The sequence below is a fragment of the Lagenorhynchus albirostris genome, chromosome 2, assembly GCF_949774975.1.
Source record: "Lagenorhynchus albirostris chromosome 2, mLagAlb1.1, whole genome shotgun sequence".
Lineage (NCBI taxonomy): Eukaryota > Metazoa > Chordata > Mammalia > Artiodactyla > Delphinidae > Lagenorhynchus > Lagenorhynchus albirostris.
Window position 1 is genome coordinate 133,231,829 of NC_083096.1, and position 18,726 is coordinate 133,250,554.

Genomic DNA, 18,726 nt, shown 5'->3' on the forward strand with positions numbered 1-18,726 from the left:
TTGAGGGCTGACAGGAGCAGTGTAAGCAGGAAGGCTGGCCACTGCACTTGGAGGGGATGCTGAGTGGAGCTTGGGGGACAGGCGGGAGCTGGCCAGTGTTCCTGGAAGAATGTTGGGTGTTTCAAGAGAGGCTCAGCTCTGCAAGGAAGCCTCTCACCATTTTGTCTTGGATAAGGAAGAACTTATCCTGGGAGAGGAAATGAGAAGGCTTACCTCTATCATATAGATAAAGCAGAGAGGAAAAGTGGGTGGCTAGAAGGTCACGGGACCTGGTGAAATGCAGAGTTCTTTTTCACTCAGCTTCCTGGTGAAATGTCTTATGCTTCTAGCCGTTCTCTAGCCAATTCAGAGGGGATGGTCGATGATCATTTAGAATCTAACAGAAAGACAGTTTGCTCCTCAGTATATTTTAAAATATAACCTCAGAGTTCAAGGTACATTTCTGATTTTTTTTAAAAATTCTGGTGGTTTGGTCTGTGTACTAGTTAAATACTTTTAGCAGTTGAGAAAAGTGAATGTTGGTGTCCATAATCTCGTCCATCACATCACCCCATGCCTTTCGGTAAATTTGTTAACCTCCGTCTTGAGCAAGATGCTCCGGAGTCTTCCAAGGAAAATAAGAAATTTGATCCAGTGTAGTGGGAAGAACACAGAATTCTACCCCCTGACATCTTCATTTGAATCCAGATTCACTCCTGGGTGAGCCAAGGGAATTCGCTGAGTCTGTCTCATTTTCTTCACCTGGACAATGGGGATGCTCAGCCCTGCCTGGCTGCCTTAAGCTGGTGTGAGGCCCTGGATGTGAAGTGTTTCCAAGTGTCCCGGGCTGGATGCAGTCAGCACTTCAGGGTGACACTCAGCTCTGGCATCAATTTCAGTGTGGGTTAGACAGGAATCTGCCCTCGCCTCTGAGAGCACATCTCGACAGGCAGTGTCTGTAAAGGTCAGAGCTGCTTCGACATGTCTTGCTGATGGGGCTTCATTTCCTAGGACAGCCCTCGTTTGGCTAGAGCCACAGGAGGTCAAGGGGATAAGGTCCTCTCATCCTTTTGCTGAGCCTGCATACAGGAGCCCAGATGCTCTCCTGGCCCCGTTTTGATTGCACCCCCCCTGTATCTCCTTCAGGTCTAGTAGTGCTGCTGGATTTGCAGAGCCCGGAGCCTCTGTGCCTGCACCTCACACCTGCCTCTGTTCCAAAGAGCTGCGGCTGCAGTGGGCTGGCTGAGACACTTCACGGCGCCTGCCTGGGATACTCTGGGACTGTCCTCCTCCACAGCTGCCTTCTCCCCGGCTCCTGCACCCGCCCTTCGGAAGTCACTGGTCTGCTCTGCAGTTAGAAGCCCTGCCTGGAGCTGGATCCTTACAGTAGGTACTTCCTTGCTTTTTCTCTTTCTCCCAGAATTGGGTGTGTTTTGGTGCTGGGGCATCGGATTCACATAGCGGCAGGAAGCGGGAGCTGCCAGTCTGGCCCCGGGAACTCACTGGTCATTGTTTCTTCTAGCTCTGCCCCGACAGACTTGCAGTCACTGATTGATCAGGGCAGCGCGCAGTCTGGGGATCGCTCACAGAAGCTTTGCTTGGCCGTGGGACCCAGGAGGCAGGCGGGGGAGGACGTTTCTAAGGCAGAGCCTGGAAGAAGGAGATGCACCACTGGAGGGTTTCAGCTCCTTAGGACGCTGAGTTCTCTTTAGGAGCAAATTTATTAATGAGCCACTCAGCTGCAGGGAAGGAGGGGGAAAAGCATAATTAATTATGAGCACCCCCACACCCCAGATAAGCGCCTAGCTTTGGGGGAGTGTGCAGAGGAAGGCGTGCACCGTTTCAGCACCTTTAGATGCGTCCCTCTGAACTGGGAGCAGCTCTGGGAACTAACTTTCCGACTGAATGATTTGAGCTTTCTTCCTCTTTCTGCAAGATCCAGTATCAGGTTATTGAGCACTGAATTCCTTCCTGACCCCAGTCCCCTCTTCCCGGGAGCGAAAGGGAAGTCAGTATTTGCTTTTCCAGCAAGGTCACGGATCACCTGACCAAATCTTTAACAGCTGGGGAGCCAGTGCTGCTGTGCTGGACTCACGAGCCATCAGCTCGGGTCCAGCAGCAGAACCCCGCTTTCCGGGAGGAGGTGACTCCCCCAGCTCCAGGCTATGGCAGGGGGAGGATGCCAAGGGAAGGTAATGTGGTCCCAGCTTTCCTCCCGACGGTTTTCTCTTCTTCACGAAGCTCCAGATTCAGCTGCTGCAGTGCAGGCAAAAATGACAGACACTTGCAGAAAAATGTGGGAACGGAGTTAATGAGATTGTGTTAATGTGTCATTTATCGAGCATGAGTTATCTCTTTGTTTCCTGGGTTGGTGGGAAGTGAGCTGGCTGGAGAACTCGGTTGATGGAATCCTTTCCGGGAGTGCATCTCACTTCCCCAGTGCCTGGACTTCAGCCCTCTTAACGTTAAGCAGTGCCGTCAGATGCCTCTTGCTGTTTAGCACAGGGGACGTTCCCACTTGGAGGCATGGGGCCCTGGAGTGGGGAAACGGGAAGCTCTCATCATCTGGGGAGATCAGTATGAGGTATAAGTAATGTTTTTCCTCTCTTTCCGAAAGAGCGTTTTGTCTTTGCAAGAGGTCTTGCAGGGATTGACAGTTGGCTGTTTGGTGTGCTACCTGGCTAAATATTTGACTTTGTAAGGTTGAATTCTCCAAGAATTCTCATGGCAATAAGGCTGTGCTTTGAGCCAAGCTTTCTTTTTAAGGAAATCCAAGGTGCTATTTATTTTGGCATGCAGCCTGTTCTGGGATGAAATATGGCATTTTTATTATTGCAGAATAAAGAGAGGTTTGAAGAGGACAAACGTACAGAACTAGGTTTCAGTTTCAGGGCTAAGTAGAGGAAGGTTTCTTTGTATTTGGACTTGAGGTTAAAAGTGAGATTGAAAATGGCATCATAAAAAGAATAACTGGGGAGAGGGAGAGGGTGGGGGTATATATTGCCGGAGTTGGTCTGGCCCAGGGAAATCCACGCTCCTGGGCATGCACCCTGCTGGAACCGTTCCTAACGTGGCCTGGTAGTTACATATGGGCTAACACTGCTGTCTTCCCAGCAACTGCCTCTTTGGTGGATTTGTGCTGGCAGCCTCAGTCCTCACCTCTTCACTGCCCATTGGCTTTGAGAAGCAGTGTGGAGTGATGGAGTCACACAAACTGTCCTGCCCCTAATTAACTGGGTAACTTTAGATTGGCCACATAGCCTCTTTGTGTCTTTGTTCCTCATTTGGAACTTGAAGATGATCTGCCACATGTTAGGATGTAGCTGGGCAGTGGGTGAGGGTGACACGTGGCCACAGAAATGAGTCCTGTAGGAGTTCTGACCTTCACAAGCTTAATAGGGGAGAAGAACTAGAGAAAGCTCCAGCTATGTGTACTCAAAACATCTAGAATATGATGAGCTCACGAGAGAGGTTGGGACCCAATGGGGCATTCTTGATCCTGGGATAGGCCATAAACAAATGAAAAGTTACAGAACACCACCAGGTATTACAATTCTGAACACTGGGGATACAGCTTAACAGAACGAGTCATAAATTGCTTCTAAGTCAAAATTTTAAATGCTCCAGGAGGTTGCAAAATTCCATTTTAAAGGGAAATTGTGTCCAACAAAGCTATTGTTCATATTCTGTTGTATTGCAAACAAAGTAGCATGTGTCAATGTAGCATTTCGTCTTTGATTCCACTCCCCTAAACACATCAAACGTCCACCCACTCGCACGAAGGACCCCGGGCCAAGGTGGAGAAGGCTGGGGTGCGTGGAGCTGGAAGTGGCATAACTTGGGCATGATAGTCCCCCCTTTCCTGCAGAGCCATTTACAGTGAAATCTTGCTTGGCCCTCTTCAGAGAGTTGGCGTATCAACTCATTAATTTCTGTAGCCTTGGAAAAATTCATTTTAGAAAAATTCAAGTCTAAGAGAACGATTAGAGTTCTCTATAGAGTTCTTTTTAATGAACTTTGACCCCAAGGGTGCTGCAGAATTATTTGAAGCTCTATGATCTGATATATGAAGGGCTGAACTGTAACTCTAGCCAAGGGCAGTGGGTGTGATTGAACTCCCTGAGGTGATGGTGAGTTCGTGCAGCCAGGGGTCCATCTGCACCCAGGGGGCCGCCTCCTCCTTAGGAGGAGCTTTCTTGCTTAGTGTCCAGCCTCGGAGAAGCAGATCGCACTTTGGTCAGGAGGACTGACTTACAAAAGGAGCGGTTCTCCTTCTGCACGCCCAGAAGATGCATCACATGTACTGGGGGGGAAAGCAGAGAAGCATCGGAATCAGAAACGTTTCCCCTCACAAAGAGAGCTGGGGATCACTCACAGCACCAGTCTTGTTTACAGGGGTGGAAAAATGTTTACAGATCAGTTCTGTTCCCAGCACAGTCTTGGAGTCAACTAGACTTGAGAGCAAATCCTGCTCTAATACTTGCTTGTTATATGATGTGGGGCAGGCCTTCAAACTCTCTCAGCCTCAGTCTCCCTACCTGGAAAATGGGGACAATAATAATCCTCTTGGGGTTATGGTGAGGCTTGCGCGTGGTAATGCGAGTGTGTCAAGTGCTCCGAGCTCTGCCTGTTATTCGGTAATGTTTTGAGGGGGGCGGAGGAAGGGAGCAGAGGGAGAGGAGAGGCCGTGATGATGGAGGGGCCATGTGTAGGATTTGCACCCTCACCTTTTTCTTCCCCAGTGTTCACCTCGAAGCTGCCGGGCCTCTCCTGCCTGCCAGCACCTGGGAGGCCCCACACCTGGCTGCAGACTGCAGACCTGGGGCACTGAGATCGGCAGCTGTGTCCTCTGCCCAGGAACCTTCTCTTTCTTTTCTTTTTTTTTTCCAATTGAGTTATAATTGACATATAACATCGTGTTAGTTTCAGGTGTCCAACGTAATGATTTGATATTGGTATATGTTGTGAAATGACTGCACAACATCCACTGTGTCCCATAGTTACAGGTTTCTTTCTTGTGACGAGAACTTTTAAGATCTACTCTCTTAGCAACTTTCAAAAATATAATACAGTATTGTTAACTATAGTCACCAGGCTGTACATTACATCCCCAGGACTTTTTATCTTAAAATGGGCAGTTTGTACCTTTTGATGCCCTTCACCCATTTTGCCCAGCCGTCACCCCCCAACCCCTGCCTCTGACAGCCACTAATCTGTTCTCTATATCTATGAGTTCTCTTTTGTTTAATAAAGATTTCACATACAGTGTTTGTCTTTGACTTATTTCACTTAGCATAATGCCCTTAGGGTCCGTGCGTGTTATCACGAATGGCAAGATTTCCTTCTTTTTTATGACTGAGTAATATTCCATTATGTATATATACTATGTACCACATCTTCTTTATCCGTTCTTCCGTCAATGGACACTTAGGTTGTTTCAGAACCTCCTCTTTCTAACAAGGGCGACCCACCCTCACCCCTGATTAGAAGCTTCCATGCCCCTCCGCTGTCGGCCTCCTCAGTGGCCGCTTTTAGCCTCCAGGACCATCCACATTCACCCTCCTTCTCCCTAACTTCTTCTCTACTCCGGCTCCAAACTCAAGTACTTGTTGCCACAAAGGTAAGTGAGGTATTTAGCGTCTGTGATCTTTCTGCAAGGAGTGTCTCTGCCTATAGAAACCCTGCCTGTCCTTCCAGGCTCTGCCACTCCTGCATAGGCAAAGGCCGCTGCGTGGAACGTGGTTATGGGGGAACCGAGACAGGAGCAGGGTGCTAGCTTTGGAGGCGGCAGCAACGCTCCCAGAAAGAGGGTACACCAAACTTTCTGTCGGGCAGACTTCAGACTTCCTCTTATTTGGCAGGCCTGATATTTCCCAGACCTCTTCCCTAGTTTGCTTGTTTTTCCCCCATTTTCCATCCCAGGTTGCTGGGGGCCACCCCTTGTCCTTCTCTCACTCCCATGTCCTCCCAACCTTTCCCTCATCCCTGGTACGCTTCTCTGATCTGGAGTGCGTGGTCGAGCACATTGGAATTCCTAAAACGACTCCGCTTCCACTGCTGCGGTGTCACAGATGATTTATTATTCTGATGTGTGTGGAGTTAAATCATAAAAACCAATTTCCTGGGTGATTTACTGGACTGGGGGCAGGATCCAGGGTGTTTACCATTTGAAGAAATAGTGCTGGAAAAGGATTGAAACTTTGGGGAGAATTTATGATCAAACCTCAAGGCACCCTAATTCAGAGTCAGGAGAGTACGCTGCTTGCATAGTTACTGACGTCTTCTGGCTCCCAGGTTTGAGCTCCCCCTTGTTCCGCCCCTGGTTAGAAATCACCCCAAACTATTAGCTCCTAGTCAGTCCTTCCAATTAGCTCATCTTTTTCTTGAATCTGATTGGGATGTCACAGATCACTTATAGGTACTCTGATTCCAGCTTTTCCAAAAACATGAATTATAATTCTTTTACCATGACGGGAAGTGAGTTGATTTCAGCTCTTGATATTTTGGAAAGAGCACCATGCTTCTTGTCGGAGCCCTGGGTCCAGTTCCTTCACGAACGTGCTGAGAGGCCTTGCACAGAATAATTAACTTCTAAGCCTTAGTTTTCTCATCTGTCTAGTTGGACCAGAGGCTTCCTTTGGTGTCAACCACTGCTAACATTCCATGAAGACACACCCAAGATTATACTCTAGGAGTGTGTATAGGCTTTTAATTTCCCTCCTTGGAGAGCTACGAGCACACGGGCACCCTGGGAGAAAGGCAAGGAGGGGTGTTACTTTTTTTTCTTGGTGCTATGTTCCCTCCATACTTATTCTAATTGTAATGAGACTCTCCACTTTTCCATCCTCTTTCTTTCAGAACACTCCAACAAATTTTACAGGCTTATCGGAAGAAGAGTGCCCAAGAGACTGGCGGTCAGCATTCTCTAAGATGGAGAAGACAGACGGTAGGCAGGATCCCTTGTATTCCCTGTTCTACAGTGAGCACTTGGGTTGGAAAGAAATTATTACCATAAATCCTGGAAATAGCTCAGGGGAGGCCTACGGGAGACTGTCCCCAAATAGGCGGTGCTGGGAAACCCAAACTGTGTGTTTCAGACATGAACAAGAGACGGTAGTAGGGAATGAAAATGAAGGCTTATGTTTATGTTGGAGTTGTGTAATTTTGTAGTGTTTCTCATCCCTTCCAAGCACCAAGAAGGGAGCAGGATGATCTCACTCATTAAGCTCTTTAGAGATGAGGAGCTAGAGGTCTAAAAAAGAGGCACACGGGGCTTCCCTGGTGGCGCAGTGGTTGAGAGTCCGCCTGCTGATGCAGGGGACGCGGGTTCATGCCCCAGTCCGGGAAGATCCCACATGCCGCGGAGCAGCTGGGCCCGTGAGCCATGGCCGCTGAGCCTGCGCGTCCGGAGCCTGTGCTCCACAACGGGAGAGGCCACAGCAGTGAGAGGCCCGCGTACCGCAAAAAAAAAAAAAAAAAAAAAAAGAGGCACAATTTGGTAAAAGAGCCTACATTCATACCTGTGTGATTTTCCAGGCATTTCACTTCTTTGAGCTTCACTTCCCTCCTATATCAGTTAGCTTTGCTGTGTAACAAATCACTCAAAAATGTATTGACTTAAAGATATTTATTATTTCTTAAAAGATTCTGTGGGTTGGCTAAGCCATTATTCTGGGCTGGGCCAGCTTGAGTGATCTCTGCTGGACTTGTTCACATGTCTGTGGTCTTCTGGGTGACTTGTCCTGATGGTTTAGAATGGTTACACTCACATGTCTGGTGGTTGACTCCATGTCACCTAGGGCATCGGTGATGATTTGGCCATGTGTCTTTTGTTGCCCAGCAGGCTAGTTGGGGTTTGTTCACATGATGACAGAAGGGTTCCAAGCACAGCAGGAACAGACAAACTCCAATATGCAAGCAACTTTCAAATCTGCATATGTCATATTTGCTGTTGACCAAGTCACAAGGCCAAGCCTAGGGTCAGTGTGGGAGGGAAGTACATAAGGGTGGGTTATAATTGTGGCTATTTTTGCAAACAGTCTGCCACACCTCGTCTATAAGCAGGTATTAATACCTACTTCGCAGGATTGGTAAAGGATTAAATGAGATAATGCATGTAAGGTTGTCGAGTAATAACTATCTAGCCCAACGAATGTCTTGATGAATGTTCCCCTTTCCCTCCCCAGGAAACTTGCCAAGCATCATAGACTAGACCCCGATCCCCTGACTTCTAATGAAATGCTTTTTCCAGATTTACCAAATGTCAGGAAACAGGAGAGCCTATATGGCCCTTCACTGGGACAGGACTCAAGGACTGGACAGCAGCTCCAGCCCTGCCTTATCCTTCTTTCCAAATGCAGTTACCATATATTTCAAAAGTCTGCCTCTCTCCCCAGGGAGCTGCCTTTTCAGTGCTTCCCTGAAAGTGGTCCCGCAGAACACCAGCTAATTCCCTTAATGCCCCGGGGGCCTGTCATTCCTGCTTGTCTCATTTGTCCCCGCTCAGCATCCCTGGCACGGCTGCTTTCCACGTGATCACCCACAACTAGCTAAGAAAGGCACCCCTCCCTTCAAGCACACACATCTCACAAGATAAAGGCAGAGGAGGGAAAAGACAGCTTCCACTGTCTTGGCCTTTTGAAGACATTCATTTAATTCCCCTTCTTTCTGGTTGTATTTTTGGCCACTTTCTCTCTAGTTTCTGTTTTTCCCATTTCCTTCAGAAACTGAGTATAGGCTTTTGGACTTTTTCCCTCATTTTAAATGCCTCTGATGGGTTCCCTTACCTGCCCCCCACTTCACTTTTTCCCTCAGGGTAATGACTGTGGCCCCTTCCTCCTTCCCTTGTCTCCTTCTAATCCCTTTTCTCATGCCTACCTGTAAGTCTTAGGCTCATGACTGTGTTTGCAGGTCCTTTCCAAGGGTCTAGTGATCTGGGGTGCTTTCAGACCGAGACTCTGTAGGGAATTCTAGGTAGCTCTGAGCCTCATATATCCTACGTTTTTCTTCTCCCCTGACTCGTTTTTCCCAGTTTCTCCAGAATTATTTTCTTGGACTCTCACTCCCCCTTGATGCTGTAGTCCTAACACAGAGTTAAATATTCAAGAAAGAGCACATTCTCCGTGAATCTCCCCTTGCCCCTTTCAGAGGTAGCCCATCCTCATCTTTTGGCCCCTTTGTTCAGTACCTATGCCATGTTCTCTACTGCATCGGTGCTAATAATCACAACTCTGTGAGTTAGGTATTCTTATCACCACGTTACAAATGAAGAGACTGCGGCATAGGGAATTTAAATAATTTGCCCAGAATCACAGAGGCAGGAGGTAACAGAAGCAGGATTCAACTCCAGCCAGTTATGTGTTGGTTTGTCAGATCTGAACTTCATTTTGAGCAGAGACAGTCCTCCTAATTAATTCTTACCCTGGCCCAATGCCTGGAATTCTGAGCTCCTGCATACCTATCACCAGGTAGAATTAAAAGGAGCAGAACTTAATGTGAGCATAGATCTCCCAGCATATCAGATCAAGCTCCCTCATTCAAGGTCCAGCATTCCTCTTGCACTGGGAGAAAGAGAAGGAATGCAGAACGGTGGGTGGCAGGCACAGCAGCACAATGTGTGTGTGTGTGTGTGTGTGTGTGTGTGTGTGTGTGTGTGTGAGAGAGAGAGAGAGAGAGAGAGAGAGAGAGAGAGTGTGAGAGAGAGAGAGACCCCATAGTGTAGCTTAGGAAAGCACCTATTAAACCCATCATCCTGGATAACTGCTCAGTTTCACAGACTTCTTTGATTCACCTCAGTCTCCCTTGTGGAATATTTTCCCTTGGAACCTGCTGTTCCTCATTTGATGCTATTATTGTATTTGTGCTCTGGACCTGCTCTCAGAGGCTGATGGGCAAATCAGTTCATTTCTACCGAATTGAGGCAATAGGCAGATAAATAATGCAGTCTCTCCTTTGGAGTGTTCTTTGCCTTCTGGGTCATAAATCTGCTCCCTATTTAACTTTAGACAAATACCTCCTCTCTGATTTGGCTTGTTCCTATAATCCAGGAGGCTGCTGAACCGGCCAGTAAGCCTAAGAGTATAGCCAAGTGCAGCTGGGAAACTAACAGAGAACAATTGCTGTCATTGAGACTACCAGTGTGCCTCTTTGGGAGAAAGCAGGTTTGTAGAAAATCATGTGGGTGAATGGGAACTTATTGGAGTTTTTTGGGTGCTGGAGGAGTGTTTACGCCTTATCTGCCTGGAGTCCAGGTATCTGCACAGAAGCTCTGGAACCCAACTTGGACCAACCCTGTGGATCTGCACCAATGTCTTGCTGTGTTCCCTGCTGAGGCTGTGACTTAACTCACCCACAGGCCCTGCAACTTTACTTAGCACTGAGGCTGGTAGGGTCGATTGTGTCAGTGTTCAAGGGTTCAGCCTTTATGTGTCTACTTGGCTTCTTTAGTTCTTTGGAGATAACTGTACTTCCCTAAGCACAGCTCCTGTGCCCCAAGCATGTAGCACTGGCCAGAAGGATAGATCAGACAGGCAAGTGGGAAGAGCTCAGTCCAAATATGTCATCACTCTTAGGGAAAAAGCAGCCCTATATGTGCCCCAGGTAACGCCATCATTTGCACCTCTTCTTGAACCTGCCCCTTCCTTCCATTCCCTTAGCTTCTTTCACCTTCACCATGTCAGCAATCTCCCAACTGGTCTTCAGGCCTCTGGTCTGTTCTTCTTCTAATCCTCTGTAAGAATGCTCACTGTGAAATCACATTTGACCAAGTCACTCCCTTGTGTAAAACCCTTTGATGACTCCCACTGCCTAGAGAGTAAAGTCAAAGCTTGTTGGCATGCATACAAGTGGCTCCCTGATCTGGCTCTTGCTGACCTTTCCAATTTTGTCTTTTTCTACCCCTCACCCTTCTCTTCCACACTTTAAGTTCCAACAATATCAACTGTGTTTATAGAACCCTGAATTACTGTGGATGGTCACACCTTAATGCATCTGCCCATCCTCTGACATAATTGATCTGTCCTGGCTATCTATTGCTGCATAACAAACTGCCCCAAAACTTAGTGACTTAAAACAATCATGCATTATTAACACAAGTTCAGCTGAGTGGTTCTCATTTGGAGTCCCTCCTCTCATTGAAATCAGATGATGGCTGAGGCTGGAGTCATCTGAAGTTCTTTTATTTATGCCTGGCACCTGGGCTAGGATGTCTGGAACAGCTCAGGCTGGCGAGGCATCTCTCACCGTCTCTTCACATGACCTCTCTCTGGAGCTACTTGGGCTTCCTCACAGTATGGCAGTCTCGGGGAAGTTGGACTCCTCATATGGCATCTGGCTTCCCCCTGAGTGTGCACTCTAAGAGACGCAGGTAGAACTTAGAGGCTTCTTATGACCTAGTCTTGGCATTCTCTCAGTGTCATTTCTGCCATTTTCTTTTGGTCAAAGCAGTCACAGGCCAGCTGAGATTCAAAAGCATAGAGAAATGGACCCCACCTCTCAATATAAGATTCCCTTGCCTGTCTAGAGAAGGTGGGAATTGATAATGGCCATCTTGGAGATGAACAGCTACAATGTCTTTCACCCTCTTGTGTTCTCCTGGCAAACTGCTACTTATTCATTTAACACCCAGTTATATGTCGCTCTTATGAAGTCATCCCTCTCCAACCAAGGCAGAATTAGCCTCTAAGTCCAAGAAAGTTTTTCTGAGAAACTAGGAAAATAAGTCAAGAAGGAACACTGGTCCTTGAGCATGTATCTGTTACCATCCTTGTCACACTGCATTGTACCTGTTGGTGTTTCTCCTACTTGACCATACTTTTTTTTTGAGGGCAGAGCTATACCTGATTCATCTCTGTGTCCTTAAGATCTATCTTAGCAACCAACAGAGGTGCTCAATAAATAGTGGTTGAGGTAAGTGAACTCAATTACTGCTATATTGTCATTTTTCCCCCAGGGCCTATTACTCTTGGAGTCAAGCAATCAGTCAGACACAAAGAATTTGAGGATCCCCTCCTATGTACCCAGCAAGTCAGCTTCCATCAGGGGGCTTCAGTTCTCTGCAATTTGGACTTCCACAAAGCTAATAACTATAATATTGAGTGTGTATTAAATGTTCATCATGTGCTAGGCACTGTTCTAAGCACTTCATATGTATTAATCAGTCCTCACCATCTCATCTTACCTGTTATTATTGCTATCTTATGGATGATGAGACACAGGGAGGCTAAGTAATTTTCCCAAGGTCACAGAGCTGAAATATAGACTGGGCTCCAGGCTCTGTATCCTTGGCCTCTGTGCTCTCCACTAATGTCCTCTCCTGAACTCAACATTTTCAGAGCACGTTTGGCAGAATGTCACAGAGATCATAAAGGGTGTCACATTAGGAACATGAAAACAACAAAGATGATTTAACCTGAGGAAGGAGCTAATTGGATTCAAATAATCAAAGGACTGACTTGTTCTCAGCATCCTCTGCTGGGGTCAAGATCAGTGGTGCCTCAGTGTGATGGAGAATGTTCTCATCGTGATATTCTCCTGATACTTTGGGCTGCTCTGAAAAATCATGAGTCCCACACCTCTTGGAGGAATGTTTGCCAATGTCCCTTTTGACATGGATTGTCCCATTTTCCTCCACCACCTTTTTTTCTAGTTTGTGAAAGAAGTGGTATTTCCTTACCTGGCATGAGTTTTTGAGAGGGAAACTTGTTTGTTAAGCACTACGCCGTTTTCCAGTGGAAAAGAGCGTAGGCTGTGCGTGATTATGGCTGCCCGTTCTGAGCTTCACGTACCTAGAGGCTCAGCCATCAGAGGAAGCTTAAATGATGCAGGAAGCACGGCTCCTTGATATCTCTGGATTTAGCAAGATTTACTAGGACCTATTGCAATAATGCAGGGTCCTTTTTTAATATTGAGACAATCGTGTATCTCATCCTTTGGAAACGTCCATATTCATAATTACCAATTAGTACCCTGATTTGGCAAATTCTTGGCCACAGTGGTAACTGAAATGCCATACTGCAAATTGGAAACTATTCCCTCTACCTATTTCCTTGGAGACATTGGCTAAGTCCACATTGATTTAATAACAGGATTTCTCAGCCCAGCCAAAAGACGGTGAGCATCTCAGCATAATTCAGAGGCTGGAACATTTAGGAGAACGCTTATGCGAGAGATATTAGGTCTCACCGCCTGTCTTTCTCATTAACGTTGTGCTTCTTTTTCACATGTCTTATGTCTCCCAGCCAAAGACCAGTCCTCTCAGGGGGATGAAGAGAAAGACCCTCCAAAAAGCCACCCCTACTCCGTGGAGACCCCATATGGCTTCCATTTAGACCTGGACTTCCTCAAGTATGTGGATGACATCGAGAAGGGAAACACCATCAAAAGGATTCCTATCCACAGACGGGCCAAGCAGGCCAAGTTTAGCACTTTGCCCCGAAACTTCAGCCTTCCCGACAGCGGCGCTCGCCCCCACGCTGCTCTTTCCCACCCGAACTGGCCCCCAGTGGTGCCAAGTAAGGTGTCGCTCGGGACAGAGGCGCGAGGCCAGCCACTGCCGCTCGGTGATCACCCCCAAGCCGCTGGCGGGAGCGAGGCGAGCTACCACCGGAAGGCCCTGCTGACGGAGACCGCCAGACAGCTGGAGGCTGAGGTCGCCCCCGGGAGTGGACGGCCCCAGCTCTTGAGAGCATCCAGCATGCCGGCCACGCTGCTGCAGAACAGGGCCTCAGAGGACCCAAGCCTAAACTCAGGGCCCCCTACCCCGCCCGCCCTCCCCCCACTTCAGGGCGAAGGCGGTGTCTGTGATGGCGCCTTTGGTCCTGCGGAAGGATTTGCAGGTTTCTCCAACTCCACCCAGGGAGCAGCGGCCCAACTAGAAGTCAGAGAGTCTGGAGACCTGGTGCCAGGAATACCGGAGCTGATCCTGAAGGGGCCTGAGCCTCCAGAGGGTGAAGAAGCAGCTGCAAATCACCTCCCTTTCTCAAGTCCTCCTTTCTCATCACTTGTAGTTCTAGAGGATGCAGAAGACCAACAGGAAAGCAGACAAGCCGAGGTGGCGGTCACGACCCCCGGTTCCCCAACACCAAGCCCCCCACCTCTGCCATCACCCGTCCCTGAGAATGAGCTCCCCCTAGAAGAAATCGAGCTCAACATCATCGAGATCCCACCGCCGCCACCTGTAGAAGTAGACGTGAGAAGCATCGGTATCCGGGTCACGGAGGAAAGCCTGGGCCTTACCTCCGTGGATCCTGGCAGCATCTCCAGCCTGAAGCAGCAGCTCTCGGGCCTTGAGGGCGAGTTGTCTGGAAGAACTGAGGAACTAGCCGAAGTCAGAGCTGCCCTCCAGCGGCAGGAGGAGGAAATCAAGGCTAGGGGGCAGAGGATTCGAGAGCTAGAGTGCACTGTAGCTCAACTGACAGAAAAGCTTAGCCACGAGAACACCAAAGATGCTCAGGGCCAGACTGATGCCATGGTCAACACTGACCCTCTGCACGGACTCTTGACCAGGGAGTCGTGTGACAAGAGCATTGGGGTCAACCTTACGGGCAGCACAAGATCTGAAAGCTGGGGGGCCTGGGGAAAGGGGAATGGCGTCCTGTGGAGGCAGGAGAGTCACAAATGGGGGGATCGGAGCCCAGCAGAATTTGTGTCACCATCCCAGGTGTCACTGCCACAGGGATCCAAGATGGTCCTCACCCCCTCTCTACATAGCTGCCTCTCCACTGAGCTCAGGATCGAAGAAGGACGCTCTGACCAGGAGGGAGGCCATCAGGTGGGAGCCGAGGGTCCAGTCAGGGGAGCAAGAGGCTCTCCAAGGAGCAGCGAGAGAAAAGCTCCCCCAGCAGGGAGGAAGGAGGCCGGTTCAGAGCTCCCGGGGAAGGAGCGCCCAGGAAGGCCACCGAGCTCGCCCACCACCGATGCCACTATCGGGCAGTACGTTAAGAAGATCCAGGAGCTCCTGCAGGAGCAGTGGAGCTGCCTGGAGCATGGGTACCCGGAGCTGGCCCATGCCATCAAGCAGCCCGCCTCCAAGCTCAGCAGCATCCAGAGCCAGCTGCAGAGCTCCCTCAACCTGCTGCTGTCCGCCTACTCGGCCCACGCTGCACCCCAGAGGGAGCCCCCGGGCCCCTCTTCCTCCCCGCCGACGGGTAAATCCTGGTGCCTGCGACGGGAAACCATTGCTCCTTGACGAGTCAAAGGGGAAAAGGGTTTTAATTGCATGCATATGTTTTTTAAAAAGGTTTAAGCACATCCAGGAACCCGGTGGAATAAAAACTGATCTCTGCGACAGTGGAGGCTTGGAACCTCTGCTCTTGTCCTTGCTCTAACGCTGGGACCGACTGCAGGGCCACCACATACAGCCGTTCACATAGCACAGGGCACAAAGATGCCAGAGGGTGAACGGAGCTGAAACCCAGCCCACACTTGCCAAGCCTGCAGCACTGTGTGTCTGCCCAGAGAGGTGCCTCTTTCTCATTTGCATTGTGCAAAGGCAATGTCTAGGGTGAAGAAAGGCCCTGGCTGTGAGTGCTTTAAACCTCTGCCTCCCTTAACTGTTTCTTGGGCTCTTGCATTCCTGTGGTCCTGCCCAGTTCTTGCACATTAAGAGGTTTTTTTGTAGCCTTGTTTTGGAGGATCATTATATTGAGAGCTGAGATATTTTACTGAATTATTTTCTCTCTCTCTCTCTCTCCCTCTGTGTCTGTGTGTGTGTGTGAGAGAGAGAGAGAGAGAAATTGGGCGATACATGTGGAAGTCGACCCTTTGGCGGAGCGGCTCTTCCTCCTATAACAGATCACACACTCTGGAGTTAAGTGGAACCATATTTTGCTTTGCTCAACGGGCAGCAGCGTGTGAGTCTGCTTCCTGCCGCAGCTCACAAATTGGCTGTTTTCTCGTTATTTCGGTGCTAGTTTTAGTCGTACTCATTGTGAATTGCCTCCTGTAATTTTGAGCCCAGCAAAGCCCAGCAAAAGAAGACTCGTGCTGTCGCTCGTGTGTTTTCCGTGGCTACCCCACATCACAAGTGTCATCTGGCTTGTGAGTCAGGAAGGACCGCTGGGGTGCCCTCGAGCAGAAGTGGGTGCCGGACCAGGGGTCGGGAGGCCCAAATTCTACTCCTGCTCTGCCATTCCCTGAGCACACCTGAGCCTCAGATTTCCCCAGACTGAGATAGGGACAACAGTGGCACTCACACCACATGGTTCAAGAATGCTCCAATAACTCTACTCTGTAATCCACACGTAGAGGGTTTGTGAACCGGAACAATTTGGCTGGCATTGACCAGAAGGTTGGGGCACCTCAAAGACCCTCAGTATATTTGAGTTAAATTATCTAGTTCCCTTTCTGCCCCTTCACACACCTTCAGCCCATGTGCCCTCAAAGCAAGAGTCCCAGTGCTGCTGCATTCTGGGGCATCCCCAAGATCATGCTAACCTGTGATGTTGTGTCTGCCTAGAGATCTCCCCGTCGACCAGCCTTAAATCCATAATGAAAAAGAAAGACTATGGCTTCCGTGCAGGAGGTAATGGGACCAAAAAGAACCTTCAGTTTGTTGGGGTTAACGGTGGGTAAGCATCGCTCATGAAGCCCAGCCTAACCTCCACACTACCTCTCCTGCTGTTGTCCCGAGCACTCTCTTTTCCTAGGGGAAGCATCTGGTTTTCATTCTTCTTCAAGGGAATTAATCTCAACGGCCCTTTAAAACTCCCTCTCGGGTTTGCATGTGTTTGGCTCCTTGCCAGCTGTGGTAGTCTGTTGGATCCTGTGCTTTTAATATGTCTTGGCTTTGGTGTTCCCTGGGGCCAGGATTCTGGTGCCTTCTGCTAGTTTGGGGACACATGAGCCCTTTAAGGAAGGCGTTTAATCTGAACCATAACACTGAACCTAGGACAAATTCTTAATTTGTAGAACTTCAGATTTCATCCTTTTAATTTTTTCCTTCCTTTAACTAACTTTCGGCAAACCAGACCAACTTTTTTAGGATGAAGGAAAACGATCAATGTCTATTGACTCAGAACGTGAACCAGACCTTATATAGTGTAGAGAGTAAATCACTGGATTTAGAATATTTTCTAAATCAGTCATTCAACAAACATTTATTAAGTACCGATGATGTGTTTGGTGGTAGGGATAAAAAAGTCAAATAAATCATTGTCCCTGCCTTTAACTCATAGTTTGGACATGGGCAGAGATAAGACAGAAGTAAAGGGAGAATTCTGACAGGATGAGATGAACTCTAGTAGAGAAAGAAGTGGAGGATGGTGGGAAAGCCCAAAGCAGGGGCACCAGACCCAGCCAGGGGTGGGCCCAGGAGGCTGCCCGGAACAGGTCGGAACCCCTGCTAATTTGGGTGAGACCAGAAGGAAGACACCCAATTCAGACAAGGGTGACGTCACTACTGTGCCAGGTTCTGTGAGGGAAACGTCAGAAAGATTGAAATGCGATGTTATAGGAGGGTTGCTGTTCCTACGCCTGCTGACGCCAGACACTGTGGCCAGAGGAGAAACCATTTTTTTCTGAGCTTTCCCCAGTTTGTGGACAGAAAGCAGAATCAGACTAACCTCAAAGTCTAAAGCAGGTCCCGTCTCTCCCCTGCTTAAATACTTGCAAAAGTGCCAGGTTTGTTTTTTGTTTTTTTAATATTTATTTATTTATTTATTGGCTGCGTCGGGTCTTAGTTGCGGCACGGGCTCTTCCTTGCACTATGCAGGCTCCAGGGCGCCTGGGCTGTGTAGTTGCGGCACACGGGCTCAGCTGCCCCATGGCACGTGGATTCTTAGTTCCCCAATGAGGGATCGAACTGGCGTCCCCTGGATTGCAAGATGGATTCTTAACCACTGGACCACCAGGGAAGTCCCCCAAAGTGCCAACTTTGTACCAAAACCTGGAGGTCCATCTCGTGACTCCAGCCGGCCTCATCCCCCATCACTGGCTCCGGGCTTTCGTCCCTGAAACATGCTCAGTCAGGCTTTCTTGGGGCCTTTGCATTTGCTGTTTCCTCCACTTAAAGTTCTCTCCCAGATATCCCTCAGTATCTGTCAGTCTGGTGCAGTGATTCTCAACCTCGACTGCACCTTGGAAACCCTGGGGGAGCCTTAAAAATACTGACGCCTGGCTCCCCCTCCTGGAGGACTCCGGTTTAATTAGTCTCGGGTGCAGTACAGGTATCGGGAACTTTAAACACCCTCAGGTGATGCTAACATGCAGCCAACGTTAAAAACTTCTGCTCTAATGAAAGTAGCCCCTCCTCGCATCACGCTATCCCATGGCCCGTTATTAGTTTACTCATTGCTCTTATCATTATCTGAATATATTGTTTACGTGTTTATTTTCTGCCTTTCCCTACTTAGAGTTTAAGCTCAGTTACGATAGGGACTTTGCTTATAACATTTAGAACAGCGCCTGGCACATAGTAGGTATTCAATAAATGTCTGTTGAATGAATGAATGAACTTCCAGGTGGAGCTTTTATGAAGCAATTCTAAGATAAGAACTGTTTGATAAACTTAACATGTCCCGTTTTCTTAATCACAAAAGCAAAATGTTGTGCCAAGCACAGTAGAGGAAGAAATATCTGGGGTTTGAACAAGACAGAATGTGAGCGTACCAGGGAGCAGTCTGGGTTTGCAAATCCAGTGAGCACAGGGCCTTTACATAGGGACCACCATTCAGATAAAGGGCAGGAGGGGGTTCAGTAGAAGCTGTGGCCACTGGTCTCCCCTGGTCTCTGTGGCAGTGCCAGTAGGCC

General features: G+C 48.6%; 1 protein-coding gene across 1 annotated transcript in view; it reads left to right on the forward strand.

The window, feature by feature from the left end:
- Nucleotides 1-1,345: 1,345 nt before the first annotated feature.
- Nucleotides 1,346-18,726, forward strand: part of KANK4 (KN motif and ankyrin repeat domains 4) — a 40,169-nt gene continuing 22,788 nt past the window's right edge. The window contains exons 1-4 of the mRNA XM_060142560.1: nt 1,346-1,365; nt 6,838-6,925; nt 13,218-15,125; nt 16,436-16,547. Coding sequence (XP_059998543.1) covers nt 6,910-6,925; nt 13,218-15,125; nt 16,436-16,547 — 2,036 coding nt within the window. The 5' untranslated portion in view covers nt 1,346-1,365; nt 6,838-6,909. The remainder of the gene's footprint in view (nt 1,366-6,837; nt 6,926-13,217; nt 15,126-16,435; nt 16,548-18,726) is intronic.